General features: G+C 48.6%; 1 protein-coding gene across 1 annotated transcript in view; it reads left to right on the top strand.

Annotated features, from left to right (window-relative positions):
- CDK5 (cyclin dependent kinase 5) overlaps nucleotides 1–16,150 on the top strand; it is a 428,946-nt gene that overhangs the window by 250,812 nt on the left and 161,984 nt on the right. The window contains exon 7 of the mRNA XM_078662795.1: nucleotides 2,138–2,212. Within this exon, the coding sequence (XP_078518921.1) occupies nucleotides 2,138–2,212 (75 nt within the window). The remainder of the gene's footprint in view (nucleotides 1–2,137; nucleotides 2,213–16,150) is intronic.

The raw sequence follows: 16,150 nt of genomic DNA, 5'->3' as shown, positions 1-16,150 counted from the left end.
AAACCAACCTCCACGAGGGAATGAAGGCCGTCGCCGACTGGATGAGGAGCAACCGTCTGAAGCTGAACTCGGACAAGACGGAGGTACTCATCCTTGGACCCACCCCCTCAGCCTGGGACGACTCCTGGTGGCCGACCACACTGGGAACATCACCAACACCCACCGACCATGCACGCAACCTAGGATTCATCCTCCAGTCCCCCTCTCCATGGCTAAGCAGGTCAACGCCGTCTCCTCCTCCTGCTACAACACCCTCTGCATGCTCCGCAGGATCTGCAAGTGGATCACGACCGAAACAAGAAGAACGGTGACACAGGCCCTCGTCAGCAGCAGACTGGACTACGGCAACGCACTCTCTGCAGGGATTCCAGTCACCCGAGAGACCTACTCTGGCTCCCCGTCGACAAGAGGATCACCTTCAAGCTCCTCACCCATGCACACAAAGCACTCCACAACGCCGGACCAGCCTACCTTAACAGCAGACTCAGCTTCTACATCACCACGCGCCAGCTCTGCTCCACCAGCCTTGCCCTCGCCGCTGTCCCCCGCATCCAACGAACGACCTCCGGTGGAAGATCCTTCTCCTACCTCGCCGCCAAGACCTGGAACACCCTCCCTACCCACATACGGCAGACCCAAGACCTACTCGCCTTCAGAAGACTCCTCAAGACCTGGCTCTTCGAGCAGTAGCAGCACCCCCTCCTCCAGCGCCTTGAGACTTTGACTGGTAAGTAGCGCGCTCTACAAGTACTCTGATTGATTGATTGATTGTCGTCCACATGAAGGTTAAAATCTCCTTTTACCACAACATTAGCATGCTGCGGATATAGTTCCCCCAAAGTGTCAGTCTGGGATTGTAAAGATGTAGCTGTGGCATCTGCGGGATGATAAATAGCGCACCTGATACTGCAAAAGTGTGGGCTAGAATAATAGTGAAGCACATGCCCTCAATATTATTAATATTAGTAAGCTTAGAGACAGTGCACTAGAAAACAGAGCGCTATATAATTGCCACCCTACGCCCATTTTTATTATCTCTGTCGAAGTGCTTGATAGAGAAGTCTTGAGGGATTGGTAAGGCAATATCGGCGACAGAACCGTCTTTTAACAAGGTTTCACAATTTAAAACTGTATGTGCAAAGCTGTGGTGTAGAATTGCAAGTGGAAACCCAAAGTTGCTATTTATTAAATTGCAGTGGATTTTGGATTTTCAATGTCCACATTGCAACTCCTTGTGTCCTTCCTAGTGCAGCTTTGCAAACTGGGCCAAGTAAAACTCTTTTTGTACTTGTCTCCTAGGGCATCGAGGGTGAGCAATCCCAGGCTTGTCAGGGAGTTAAGAGCTCAGATCTTAACAGCCAAGCAGTAGAGATAGTAATATAATGTCCTTTCCAGTGCTTACATTTTATGGAAAAAGAAAATACTTTAATCTCACAGCAGAGCTAAATACTACACAATCCAATGGCTAGGTCATAAAATGGTATTCCTAAATTGCGATTTTCCAATAAGGCAGTACACTCGCTGATTCTGGTGGGACCCCCTCCTAAATCGCTCAGTTGGCGTCACTAGCTTCCTCCAGGACCTCCCAGCGGAGGGTGCCTACTTGATCTCTCCTCCTGGACAGTCTCTTCGGCAGGGCCAAGGAGATTCGTTTCCCCTCTCAGCAGCCAGGCTTCTAGACTCTCTAGGCAGACACTCAGCTCCTCCAGCAGAAAGTCTTGACTTCAGGTGATGTCACCTCACCTCTGAGTGGCTAGCTGTCAGAATTCATCGTACCATCTACCAAATGGCATTGGTCAGAAAGAACTACTCCGCAGCCCCTTACTAACAAGGACTTCGTGAAAGGTAGCCATGTGTCTATCCTCCTCACCTCTGTCTATGGATCTCCACCGTTCAGCCACTGGGATGTAAGCAATACATGTTTAATTCTCAGGGGGACGATGGGGTCCTGGCTAATGCCTCTAAGAGCTGTGTGTGTCTCAATCGCTTGTCCTCCCCTCTCTGGTCTCTCTGTTTCCTGCTTTTCTCAATGTACCAAAGAAGTGGTTTGGAGGTAGCCCTTTGTTAATATCACACAGTTTCAGGATAGGATAGTGTTAGTGCTACACCAAGTCATAATCTGTACCTCTCTTTTCAGAACGGAGAGTTGAAACTGGCAGATTTTGGCCTGGCACGAGCTTTTGGAATACCGGTGCGGTGTTACTCAGCAGAGGTAAGTGTACTTTTGTCAAAAAACGATTTCTCACTATATTCCTGAACTTGTAGAACTAACAAATGACTTGGAGCAAGAATAAAGGCCTACATTAGGGATTGCACTCTCAGTGTTTTACTGGAACTGCAGCACGACCACAGATGAGACAGAGATAAGATGTAATTGGCTATTGACTCGTGGAATTTCTTATTGATACTGCCAGCAAAAAAACGTATGTCAACAACAATTGAGAATGCTAGTGGAGTACTATGACTTTAGTGAGTTAGAGTTCAAGAAGTCTTTATTCGATTGATTCATCATAAAAGACATAAATACAATTACACAAAAACATATAAAACCAGTATTAAATTATCAGCATCGAGTTGACTTCATACAGAACTATACAAAAATTTAAAATATTGTCATGTATACCATGTTATCACAATACATATAAAAGGTTTAAGCAGTCTCAACTGTATTGTGTTTAATAAACCTACATCTAATCACCCATGCCCACCCAAGAAACTTAGCAACCCCCACAACAATAAATGGATCCAGATTAGTTTTTAACAGTCTCAAGGCTTCAGCAGCTGATCTGGTACCTAGCAGTCTACATATTGGTATGAGCCACTTAGTTCTAGGTGCTGTGTATAGGGGGCATACATACAAAAGGTGAGAGAGACTTTCCCCTGTGCCCTGACAGTTAGCACAGTGCCCCAAACTGCCCGTTCCCCACTTTTTAGTGAAATCCCCCAGAGGGAGAGTACCACATCTAAATTGAAAAAAAAGTTTGCGGTCCAGTGGTTTGCTGATGATTTCCCAATACCTTTCTAACCTAGGAGAATCTTTATGAACCATAAATTGGCCAGAAAGACTGCTCGTACTCGTATTTAAGAAAATGTTGTGCGTCACCCATTCCCAATAGCATTTTTTTAGCTCATTTTTTGATGGGAATTTAGCTGTCTCGGGCGAAAACCACAACTCGTTAAGGCCCAAAGATAATAAGGTGGCCCTAAGATCTTTAAACCAACCAATTTTGGTGGCTCCAAGACTATTTTTTACCTCCAGGCATGCTTCCGCGTAGTGGTGTAAATCAGGCGTCGTCCACAGGCGTCGCCAAAATGATAAGGGCCGATATTTGGCATAGTCAACCACCGAGTGGCAGCCCAAATCAAATAATAAAGGGAGTAAGGGAGTTGACTGGGGCAGACCTGTTGCCATCCTTATAAACCTATTTTGGGCATGTTTCAGGGAATCCAGATTACTTCCACCCCAGAGCTCTGCTCCATATAACACCGCTGACTGTACCTTCCCTCCATAGATCTTCATCAGCGGTGACATGGGCTTCGTGAATGACCCCTTGTGTTCCTTAATCAAGGCTCCGCCCAGCTGCTGATGTTTCAGGGTCATGAGCTCAATCTGATGTGTCCAACTAAGGGTGTCACTGAAAGTAACACCCAAATAGGTGAAGTACTTGGTCTGCTCCAGGGGGGTGTCCCCCATAACAACCCTAGCGTTGACCTGCTTGTGCCCCCTCATCACCATAAATTTGGTTTTGGCTACGTTCACCTCGAGCTCATGTTCGCTGCAGAAACTCTCAAACCTCGACAGTGCATGCTGGAGGCCCTGTCGGGTTCGTGAAATCAGGAGAGTGTCGTCAGCGAACATGAGCAGGGGGATTTTCATGCCAGCCAAACTCGGAGCATCAGTGGGAAATCCGTCGAAGTACTTGGTAACTCTATTAATGTATAGAGAAAACAAGGTTGGTGCCAAAACGCATCCCTGTCTGACACCTTTCGACACAGGGAATTTCTTAGTCACCTCACCAGGTTTGCCCCATCTTACAACGGCATAGGTCTCTGTGTGGAGATTAACTATAATGCGGACCAAAGAGGGAGGCATACCCATTTCTAGAAGGCTATTCCAGAGCCCAGCCCTCGGGACAAGGTCAAACGCAGACCGAAGGTCTACGAATGCCGCAAATAAGTTTCCTTTGCCCAGGGTGACCGTCTTCCAGTGTAAAAGCATGAAGCGAAAAGCCTGGTCCAGGGTGCTTACGTGAGGTCTAAACCCTGCTTGGAGAGGAGTGAGTACATTAAATTCCTCAATCCATGCCTGGACCCTAGATAAGACAAGGCGAGAAACTATCTTCTGTACCGCATCAATAAGGCTGATCGGCCGGTAGTTGGAAGGAACCGACCGATCACCCTTCTTGAAGATGGGCAGGATCTCAGCACCAGCCCATGAATCAGGAACCTTTGCACCCCTAGCCAAAGAGTTTGCCAAATACAGAAGATAAGGAACCCATAGGTCCCGGTCCTCTTGGAAAATATCTGCTGGGATGCAGTCCGGGCCGGGCGCTTTGCCCCTAGGGATGGCATTCAAAACGTTTTCAACCTCTTTAGCAGAAAACACAAGGATGTCACTAGTCAGTGGCCAACCAATGGGAGCAACCCCCACCCTAACACACCTAAACTGTTCCTCAAAATAAGACACCCAAGCACAAGGGTCAACAGAAGCAGGACTAGGACGATCGTCCTGGCACTGTCCCCACTTGAGGAGGTGCCAAAATTGAGTGAGGTTCCTAGAGCCGCAGGCATCAACAAGGAGAGCCCAGCGCTCATCATCCCATGCGGCTTTAGCCCTCCGTTTAGCTTGGTTATAAGCCTTCCTGCTGGATTTAATAAGGGCTTGATTCCTAGATTTTAATGCCCTAAACAGAGTTGAGTGGGAATTGGCACAATTTTCATTAAACCAGTTCACAGGCTTCCTCGTCTTACCTAAGCCCTTTTTAACTACAATTTTAACGAATAGTTTCTTTAGGGATGCAAACAGGCTTGCATGGACGTCTAAAATATTAGGATATGTCTGATTCGAATCAACACACATCTCTAGTTCCCTTAGCGAACTTGAAACCAGTGTTCTTATTTTACTACGTGCACTCCCATCAACGGCAACCCTTGGCCAACGAACCCTCCTCATATCATTAGTTAATGCAACGGCCCCTTGGACGGGATTAGAGTGTCGCACAATAGGCCCAGCAAAACTAAAGTCCTTCAGTTCAGCGATGAGTGGTTCGTGATCACTTTCAGGACGTGGTCTAATTGCCATGTCCGTCACCAGGGGCCACAGGGACATATCAACTAAGATATAATCAATTCGACTACTATGCCTGCCGTTGAAAAATGTTGGGCTGCCCAATCTGTCCGATCTGGTGCGGCCGTTTAGAGCACGCAACCCCCAATTCAGACATAAACCTTTGACAAAGGTAGCACATTGGGACCACTTAGCAATAGGAGGAAGCTCAAGTTGGGGAATACCCCACATCAAATCTTCGTCCTCAGTTAACATCCCGTCCTCTCCACTTAAAGGTTCAAAGCAAATATTAAAATCACCCATTACAACCACCTGACCCACTGAATTTGTAGAGCCAAGGAATTCATCTAAACGTGTTAGGGTGGAAGATACACGACCACCAGCAGTTCCTCTGGCATAAACATTAAACAGCAAGACGTCCAACCCACTATTAAATTTCAAATTAACTATAAGGATATCAGGACAGTCAATATAAATTTCCTTCACAGAAACCCCTGCAGCTTGGCGAACCCAAACGGTGAGGCCCCCCATTGCTCTACCTCTTTGGCCTCTAACTGCGGGTTTGTTAAAGCACAAAAATCCTTGAAAATAAACTGGATGGATTGACCATGTCTCCTGAAAAGACCAAATATCACCATTGCTGATGAAGTCAGCCCAGTCAGGTATACATAAACAGGATTCTATACCCGCCACATTCCAACATCCCAAAGTAGTACCCTTAACACAAGCTTGAGCACACTGGACTGTTGTATCCTTGGGGAGTTGTTCATAGGGTTGCAGGGAAAATTCAACCAATGAAGAGACCTCATTGAACACCCCTTTCTCAACAGCATAGGGTGGAGTACCCAGAGCTTCTACCCCCCCCCCACACTCTGAGTTGGAGACAACACCCCCAGGTGGGGGTGCTGGTCAGTCATTGGTCGCCAGCCAGGATAATGGATCATAAAGGTTTCTCAGAGGGATCTTCCAAGACTCCTTAGGCTGAGTAGACATATTTGAAGAGGAATGTGTTGGGAAAAAACTTGGGTACTGATGAGTCTGAATAGGATCAAATGCTCTGGAAACAGGTGGATACTGAGGCCTATTGGGGAATAAAGAGTCGTGTAAGACTGGAGGTAGCACTGGAGGGCCCTTAAACTGGGTATTGATCTTAGCCCAACCCGGCGTCTGGTCAGGGCAATTGTAATTTGATTGAATATAAGATCGATACTGCACCTCCGGATTAAACTGAAAACCATGGAAATTAGGGGTGAAATTGGTCCATTTAAGGAGGTTATTGGTATTATTGCTATTAATAACTGGTGGATGATCTGGAGGTTTAAGCAAAGTCTCAGGGTAGAAATAGGTGAGGTTCCTAGTTGAGATCCCACCCTCATTATTACCTACATACCAGTCTGAGAGATGGGATACGACTTTGTGGTCCCTAAAGTTAATAATAACTATATCCCCCTCTATGTCCTTGGGGCGTACCCCTACCCACCGGCATCTTCTGACTGTAACAATGTCCCCATTTAGATGTGAAGGAAGGGGCCTATTAGTTTTCAGCCAGAAGATGACTTTATTTTTTAAACTAGCATAGTTTTCCCTGTCCCCTTCCGCAAGTGGAGGCACACCCGTCAAAACGATAACATAATTCGTAGAGTCCGGGGGCAGATCAACATTTTTCTTATGTGGGAGGGGTCTACTAGTTTTGCTAGTGGGAATGGCGGATTTAATCGCCCCAGTCCTTTGCTGAGATACACCCACCTTCTCAGGGGGTTTGTTATTTACACCCACCCTAGTGTGTGTTATAGCAATACTAGCCACAGGGGGTTGTTTATCTGCTGAAACCAATGCTTTGTTATTTGCAGAAGCCTTCTCATTAGTAGAGGCATGTTTATTAGCTCTATTGGAAGAGGTAATCACGTTAGCAACAACATGCGGTATACCCTGAGTTAACTTGGAGGGTCCCTTTACCTTGTCTCCGCTAGGAGCGTGGGTGGGTTCTACTGTCTCCAGCAAACGATCCAGTTTGTCCCCCAGTATCCTAACACGCTCCAGCACAGGAAGCATATACGATTTAATAAGCTTCTCTAGGTTGGCAAGAGACACCTCCTGAACCCCTTCACTACATATTTCAATGGACTCCAATCCCTGTGTATCTAAAGCCTTAGGCTCTATGATAGATGGAGGGGCCAATTCTACTGCCCGTTGTGGTGATAGTGGTGCTGGTGTGGGAGGTCGACCACTATATCCTTTTCTTTTTACTCCCCCCTTCCTCCTTCTTTTTCTAGGTGGTGATTGCGCAGCCCTTTTGGCCACAACAGGTTTGGCTCTGCTGTTACATCCACTCTTGGGGGATATACCATCTCCTGGTGCCAAACCAAACTGTGGAGGGGAGGGCAGCGTGGAGCATAAATCCAAGTCAATAAGATTGGTAGAGGGGATGTTAGACTCAACAAAGCTAGAGTGGTCGACCGGCGGGCAACCTAGCCGGTCGCCACTAGTTGCATTAACACAGAGCGGAGAGATAGTTGGAAATCTAAATATACTCGGGCTTTGATTGATGTCAGTGACATCAGCATCAATTAAACTCTGCCCATCCCCAACCATATCATGGGTGAAATTCGAGACAGTTAAAGACTGCATTGAATTTCTCTTCAAATGCTCAATTGAGCGACGACGCTCGGCTCTTCGTTCGGCTAGGAGTAAGTCCATATCAAGTTCCTTTGTAGATTTTTTAAAAAATTTATCAAGTGGACCGAGAACCGATTTCCCTACACCAGGGGGGGCAGACTGACTCATAACAGAACCCTTCAACAGTTATTTAAAAACACAATACGATAGGCTGACAATAAATACAGTACAAAGTGTCAATAACCTGGCCCAGCCCGGCCTCCTACGGCCCCGGACGGCCACAGACGGTCCCGCCCTTGTCCCGGGCTTCTCCCGGCGCTCCCGCGCGCTCCCGCGCCGCGGGTATGACCACACCTCTTAATAATGTCCACGGGTTACAAAGGGGGCGGTGCCGGCAGGGAGAGGAGCCCAGCTGGAAACGGGCGCGCGGGGACTCCTGGTCCGTGGAGTCCACCCGCAGTTTCCTCGCAGCCCTGCCGGTCACCAGCTGGAAGCCCTTGCAAAAGTACAAACAGCCGCTGACACCGCGAAGCGGGACCCGCGCAGCGGGTCCGGCGAGCAGCAGCGGTTCAGCAGGCTGACTCAGCGGAGGTCCGTGGTGAGTGGCGTGGCTCGGTCAGAAACACAAATCCGCCGAGGGAAGGGCAGAGAGCCACTAAATAGTTGCAGTAGATGGGGGCGGGGCCGGCAGGGAGAGGAGCCCAGCTGGAAACGGGCGCGCGGGGACTCCTGGTCCGTGGAGTCCACCCGCAGTTTCCTCGCAGCCCTGCCGGTCACCAGCTGGAAGCCCTTGCAAAAGTACAAACAGCCGCTGACACCGCGAAGCGGGACCCGCGCAGCGGGTCCGGCGAGCAGCAGCGGTTCAGCAGGCTGACTCAGAGGAGGTCCGTGGTGAGTGGCGTGGCTCGGTCAGAAACACAAATCCGCCGAGGGAAGGGCAGAGAGCCACTAAATAGTTGCAGTAGATGGGGGCGGGGCCGGCAGGGAGAGGAGCCCAGCTGGAAACGGGCGCGCGGGGACTCCTGGTCCGTGGAGTCCACCCGCAGTTTCCTCGCAGCCCTGCCGGTCACCAGCTGGAAGCCCTTGCAAAAGTACAAACAGCCGCTGACACCGCGAAGCGGGACCCGCGCAGCGGGTCCGGCGAGCAGCAGCGGTTCAGCAGGCTGACTCAGAGGAGGTCCGTGGTGAGTGGCGTGGCTCGGTCAGAAACACAAATCCGCCGAGGGAAGGGCAGAGAGCCACTAAATAGTTGCAGTAGATGGGGGCGGGGCCGGCAGGGAGAGGAGCCCAGCTGGAAACGGGCGCGCGGGGACTCCTGGTCCGTGGAGTCCACCCGCAGTTTCCTCGCAGCCCTGCCGGTCACCAGCTGGAAGCCCTTGCAAAAGTACAAACAGCCGCTGACACCGCGAAGCGGGACCCGCGCAGCGGGTCCGGCGAGCAGCAGCGGTTCAGCAGGCTGACTCAGCGGAGGTCCGTGGTGAGTGGCGTGGCTCGGTCAGAAACACAAATCCGCCGAGGGAAGGGCAGAGAGCCACTAAATAGTTGCAGTAGATGGGGGCGGGGCCGGCAGGGAGAGGAGCCCAGCTGGAAACGGGCGCGCGGGGACTCCTGGTCCGTGGAGTCCACCCGCAGTTTCCTCGCAGCCCTGCCGGTCACCAGCTGGAAGCCCTTGCAAAAGTACAAACAGCCGCTGACACCGCGAAGCGGGACCCGCGCAGCGGGTCCGGCGAGCAGCAGCGGTTCAGCAGGCTGACTCAGAGGAGGTCCGTGGTGAGTGGCGTGGCTCGGTCAGAAACACAAATCCGCCGAGGGAAGGGCAGAGAGCCACTAAATAGTTGCAGTAGATGGGGGCGGGGCCGGCAGGGAGAGGAGCCCAGCTGGAAACGGGCGCGCGGGGACTCCTGGTCCGTGGAGTCCACCCGCAGTTTCCTCGCAGCCCTGCCGGTCACCAGCTGGAAGCCCTTGCAAAAGTACAAACAGCCGCTGACACCGCGAAGCGGGACCCGCGCAGCGGGTCCGGCGAGCAGCAGCGGTTCAGCAGGCTGACTCAGAGGAGGTCCGTGGTGAGTGGCGTGGCTCGGTCAGAAACACAAATCCGCCGAGGGAAGGGCAGAGAGCCACTAAATAGTTGCAGTAGATGGGGGCGGGGCCGGCAGGGAGAGGAGCCCAGCTGGAAACGGGCGCGCGGGGACTCCTGGTCCGTGGAGTCCACCCGCAGTTTCCTCGCAGCCCTGCCGGTCACCAGCTGGAAGCCCTTGCAAAAGTACAAACAGCCGCTGACACCGCGAAGCGGGACCCGCGCAGCGGGTCCGGCGAGCAGCAGCGGTTCAGCAGGCTGACTCAGAGGAGGTCCGTGGTGAGTGGCGTGGCTCGGTCAGAAACACAAATCCGCCGAGGGAAGGGCAGAGAGCCACTAAATAGTTGCAGTAGATGGGGGCGGGGCCGGCAGGGAGAGGAGCCCAGCTGGAAACGGGCGCGCGGGGACTCCTGGTCCGTGGAGTCCACCCGCAGTTTCCTCGCAGCCCTGCCGGTCACCAGCTGGAAGCCCTTGCAAAAGTACAAACAGCCGCTGACACCGCGAAGCGGGACCCGCGCAGCGGGTCCGGCGAGCAGCAGCGGTTCAGCAGGCTGACTCAGAGGAGGTCCGTGGTGAGTGGCGTGGCTCGGTCAGAAACACAAATCCGCCGAGGGAAGGGCAGAGAGCCACTAAATAGTTGCAGTAGATGGGGGCGGGGCCGGCAGGGAGAGGAGCCCAGCTGGAAACGGGCGCGCGGGGACTCCTGGTCCGTGGAGTCCACCCGCAGTTTCCTCGCAGCCCTGCCGGTCACCAGCTGGAAGCCCTTGCAAAAGTACAAACAGCCGCTGACACCGCGAAGCGGGACCCGCGCAGCGGGTCCGGCGAGCAGCAGCGGTTCAGCGGTTCAGCAGGCTGACTCAGAGGAGGTCCGTGGTGAGTGGCGTGGCTCGGTCAGAAACACAAATCCCACAGAGAACTTGTAGCAATGAAGTATCTCACCTTTAACCAGACATACATTCAGAAGCCATTTTGATCAATATAACTTTGTATGTAATTATAAATATTTGGGGAGTAATTTTCTTGTTTATCTACCACATAACTGAGTACCACATTTGAAACCATTGACAGTAAAGACAAAAAAAGATTCGTCAAGATGTGAAAGACTAAACGTAGGTGTTTGTGAAAGCATAAACTCTGTTAATGGGAGTTTCTAACACACTGTTAAAGCATTTTTAGAAATTCAGCATAGTGCAGAATTACAAAGTATGTTCCGTTTGAGAGATTGTTTACCTCTTTCAACTGAGGTAAATCCAGTAAAACAACAATATCTCTTACGTGATTACATATTACTAGTCACAAAGGTAGATAGCTAACTGTGTGTATAGAAACATCAGCAAGTATATATTCTACATGAAGTCCAAACTTCAGTCATTCTACCTTTGTCTGAAATACCACAGCACAACGGTGTCCATTATCACCATTGTTGTGTGACCTTGCTATAGAGCCCTTGGGCGATAATAATCAGATGACGTAATCAGGTTAAAGGGAGATAATAGGCGAATTGGAAATTAACAACTTATTTTATGGAGATGCTATAACACTGTCAAACCCAGGATTCTTTAATCGTCATGTTTTATCACTTATTAAACATTTTAGAAAGATTTTTAGATACAGAAAACTTGAAGCATATTAAAAGTATATATATATATACTTTCATATATTGAAAGTGTTTTTTATTATTATTTGTTATATACATATTCAATTAATCAATATCATTGGCATGCCCTTCAACTTCTGCAGTAACAAATGAGTTCTCTAGGTGAGTATGCATAGTGCATCTTATCTTACTTATAGCGGCGGTACCATATTTGTTTACAACAGTGCACAAAGCAACAATAATTTCAAGCATCTGTTCAATTTACAATTTCTCCAGATAAGGGTTTATAATTTTCTTACTTTATCCCCATTTCCTCTCAAACTAGTTACATTACATTTGGTGTATATTCACAACGAGCCTGTGTACTTCCCCAGACGAAACATGTGTTGGCTGGGCTACTGTTCTGGATTAAAAAGAAGAGAAAATACTCCTCATGACTAGTCATCTTTATTGCGCTGCACACATGTTATACTCTGTATCCATGTTTGCAACTAGATTGTATACAGGGAATTGAGCTGTAGATACTGTCCACGTGTGCACAGGCTCGTTGTTATTTTGCATGACCCTAGGTCAATCATTTAGGGTGTTCAGGGTCAACCCCCACCTGTGGCACCGTCCCACGTGAATTGAAGTTACACTCTATGCATACTCGTTGGCGCCGCCATTTACCACATATGTTTAAACCCTGTCTCTTGCATCTTGGTGTATATTCATACCTAATAAAGGCCACCTATCCTGCATTTTTATCTTTTGTTGGGATAGTCCCTGAGCAAACCCCAAATATCACGTGGTCTAGCCACTTCAGGTTGCAAGGAGGCATGGTTTTCCACATGTGAATAACGTGGGGATAGATTTGTAAACCATCATTTTACCATGGGATTGGATGTGTGATGCCACAGAAGAGCTACTCTGTATTTAGCCAATATCACATTGCAATTAGTTGACTTTTTTTTTTAAGCATTTGTAGAGCGCAACTGTCATCGAACTGGTATCCTGACGCTGAGCTTATATTTGGGTACTGTACTGCTGAACAGGAAAACTGCACATGAGCAGGATCTGGTTACTTTGGGAAAACCTAGGTCTTAAGAGCGTCCCTAAATTGCAACAGTTCCGTTGAAGACCTAAATAAGGTTGGTAACTCATTACACTGCTGGGCTGATTTTAACTGTAAAGGCTCAACCACCTTGACTTGACTTCCAAAATGTGTTTATCCAAACAAAATGTGCAGAGCTAGAACGAAAATATCTCCCAGGAGTATATCCTTTCAGTCTGCGTTGTAAAGCCACAGAGCTTTTGCCCTGTAGTGCCTTAAACACAACGCACATGGCTTTAATAATATAATGATCCTCTGCTTCAAAGGAAGTTAGTGGAACACCTTCAAGGCATTGGATGTAGAAGATCTATGAGATCAGTTAATCAATTACTTTATTTCAGTCAACAGACCATAAAAGTGCAATGTGCACATGTACAGATTAATAAAGTTTACAATATACAAAGATTCGTTTTCATTGAAAAAACAATATCTAGTTAATACATATAAATTAATACTTAAATACAACCATCTAAAAACTATACCAATTAAAATGTATCATTTGATTTTTTTTTTAAGAATGTGTTTATTTTTTCCAGTTTCACATTTGTTGAATACATAGAAAGTGTTATTTTGTATAACATTCACAAACATGCAACAAAGTTTATAGCCATTCCACCCTTTCCCAGTGCATTTTCTAGTACTACATTCCCATCTTCTAAAGGCCCCCAGTATTACAGGTTGTTGCTGCATACTGTCAGTGTAGGAGTTTCCTTCATTCTTAGACTCGAGACCTTTCATAGGCTATGCACATCCCTCCTAATCAGATCCTGAATTCCCTGAATCCTGCCCTCTCAGCCCTGCTTCAATCTCCTCTATGGACTCTCTCCATGTCGCCAAAACTTCATCTGCATGTCCATCTACCCTACACCAACATAGCCTGACCTCTTCTGCCACAGTAGGTTGGGTTCTCCAGTGCCCATTCAAGTTATAGCTACTCGTCTTTTCGCTAGTAAAAGTGCCATTTGTATGAATCGCCTTTGCATTTTCCTTCCCTTGCGTTGTTTAAGTATACCCAGTAGACAAGCAGTAGGTTCTGGCCTTAGTGTCACTTCCCCCCACTCTCTGTAGTGTCTCAATCACCCAGCCCCAGTAAATGTTTACTGCAAGACATTCCAAAGCCAGGTGTAGAAATGTTGCTGGAGCTGTTTAGCATCGTGCGGTGTAGAAAATTGTAGTGAGCTAATTTTAATTGTGCGTTACAGGAGTCCTTTTTTACTCGTTTATAGGCCTCCTTCCACCCTGTATCCATAATTGGTGCCCCTGGGTCTTCCTACCAGGCTATTCTTGCTCTTGGTCTTGGTCTGGGTGTGTTCATAATCATAGGTTGTACATGTGGGCTATCAAGTGTCTCCCCCTCCCCAAAACTCCAGTAGCTTCCCGAACGGGGCTGAGGATTCTGGGGCAGCCGGGCATTTGGGCCAGATGTCCCGGACTATATTAACAATGCTTGCGTATAGAAGAAATTGACCCTGTCCTACCCCAACACGCTCCTGCGCTGCCTCGAAGGAAATCAGCGTACCGTTAGGGGAAAGGTCTGCTAACGTCAGGCATCCTCCATTTTTTTTATTAGCCAGTTACAGACACGTCCGACGCCAGGTGAAGAAATGCTGGGAGGTCCCACAGCATGAACTCTGACAAAGAGGGCGCGTCTCAAAACCACCTGCGCTGCTCTTTCCCAGAGTGCTGCTCTATGTTTAATCAAGTAAGGTCCCTCTCCCTGATCCCTCCCTCCCCCTTGTAATAGCTGGGGCAAGGATTTTTCCCTTGCATCATCCGTCAGGTGTTCTTTCTCCCAATTGTTCTCTTCAGTCAGCCAGTGGCTGCATGTTGGAGCTGGGATGCTATGTAATAGAGTTTCATATTGGAAAGCGCCAACCCTCCCTTTTTCTGTGGCAATTGCAGTACCTCTCTGCTCACTTTGTTTCTGCCATCCACCCATACCAATTTTATTAGCAGGGAATTAAGTCTTTTAAACAGTGACTGTGGGAGCATATCCAGTGAATGCTGAAGGGCATAAAAACACCGGGGCATAAACACCATTTTGGCTACCGCTACCCGCCCCATAAGGAACAAAAGGGAGTGCTTTCCAGAAGGTGACCGACTGGGTCAATCCCTTTGTCACTCTGTCTATATTGCATTGCTTCTGTGTCTGAGCGGTGTGTGTGAACATGATGCCCAGATATCTGAACTGCCCGTTTCCCAACGTAATGCCATTGGGGGAAGCTCGAAGGTGTCCCGATTGGTGTAGGGCGTTAAGCAGAAATATCAAGGACTTGGCCATGTTTATACGTAGACCCCAGATGTCCCTAAAGGTTTTAAAGTGCTCCAACAAGTGTGGTAGCTAAACTGCCGGCGCCGTCACATATAACAAAGTGTGTCAGCGTATAGAGAAGTCAGATGCTCTTTTCCTCCAATTCGTATATTGGAGCTACCCATTTCCTTCCTAACTCTGATGGCCAGTGATTCCAGTGCCAGTGCAAACAGCAGGGGGACAATGGGCACCCCTGTCTGGTGCCTCTATGTACCCCAAAGGTTGCAAAGATTAATCTCCCCAGACTGATCCTGGCAGAAGGTTCGGTATAAAGTAGCTTTACCCATGTCCGGCATCGGGGTCCAAACTCCATTCTCGCCAGAACTGCCTAGAGATAACACCAATTTACTGCGTCAAATGCCTTAGCTATGTCTATAGATACCAAGGTGAGATCTTAGTCACTGTCCTCCACTTCATGAATGACATGCATGAACCTCCTGACGTTCATCGTGGTCTTTCTACCAGGTATAAACCTGCATTGGTCTGGGTTGACCAGTCCGCTCATCTCCGGACCTATCCTTTGGGCCAAGGTCCTGCACAAAATTTTCATATCTAGGTTTATCAATTGTGATTGTTCGGTAGGAGGCCGGGTCAGATGATTCCGCCCCCGGCTTTGAAACATTGCTATAATACCCTCTCTAAATGTGGGGGAAAGGGCATTTCTTACCAGGGCCTCTACATAAATCTCCCGGAGGCGAGATGCCACAACAGCCGAGAACGTCTGATAAAATTCCACAATGAGTCCTTCACTACCTGCTGTCTTCCAAGATGGGAGCGTATTAATGGCCATCTGTATTTCGTCCACTAGCAGAGGTTCATCTAGGGTACGCATCCCCCTCCTCCCCCAGTTGCGGGATCAAGAGATCTCTGAAATGCTTGTCTAGTTGTTCTGGGGTAGGATCTCCTGGTGTTGCGTATGCCTGTTCGAGATGGCCCCTGAACACTTCCACTATATCTTACGGGGTGCATGCTTCACCTCCTCTAGGATTCACAAGATGGAGCACCTCTGTGTGTGGTGTGTCTCATTTTAGAATCCTAGCTAGGATCCGTCCCGATTTATCCACCTTTCGATGTAGTAGCTGACTTTATGATGTTGGTGTGTATTTTTCTAATCGGTCACATGCTTCCGTAACCTGTTTTAGTAATTCCGTTTCAGTTTCCTGCCTCTC

Source organism: Lissotriton helveticus, chromosome 10 (assembly GCF_964261635.1).
Source record: "Lissotriton helveticus chromosome 10, aLisHel1.1, whole genome shotgun sequence".
Lineage (NCBI taxonomy): Eukaryota > Metazoa > Chordata > Amphibia > Caudata > Salamandridae > Lissotriton > Lissotriton helveticus.
The sequence above is the reverse complement of the archived record's forward strand: the minus strand, read 5'-3'. Positions and strand labels throughout refer to the sequence as shown.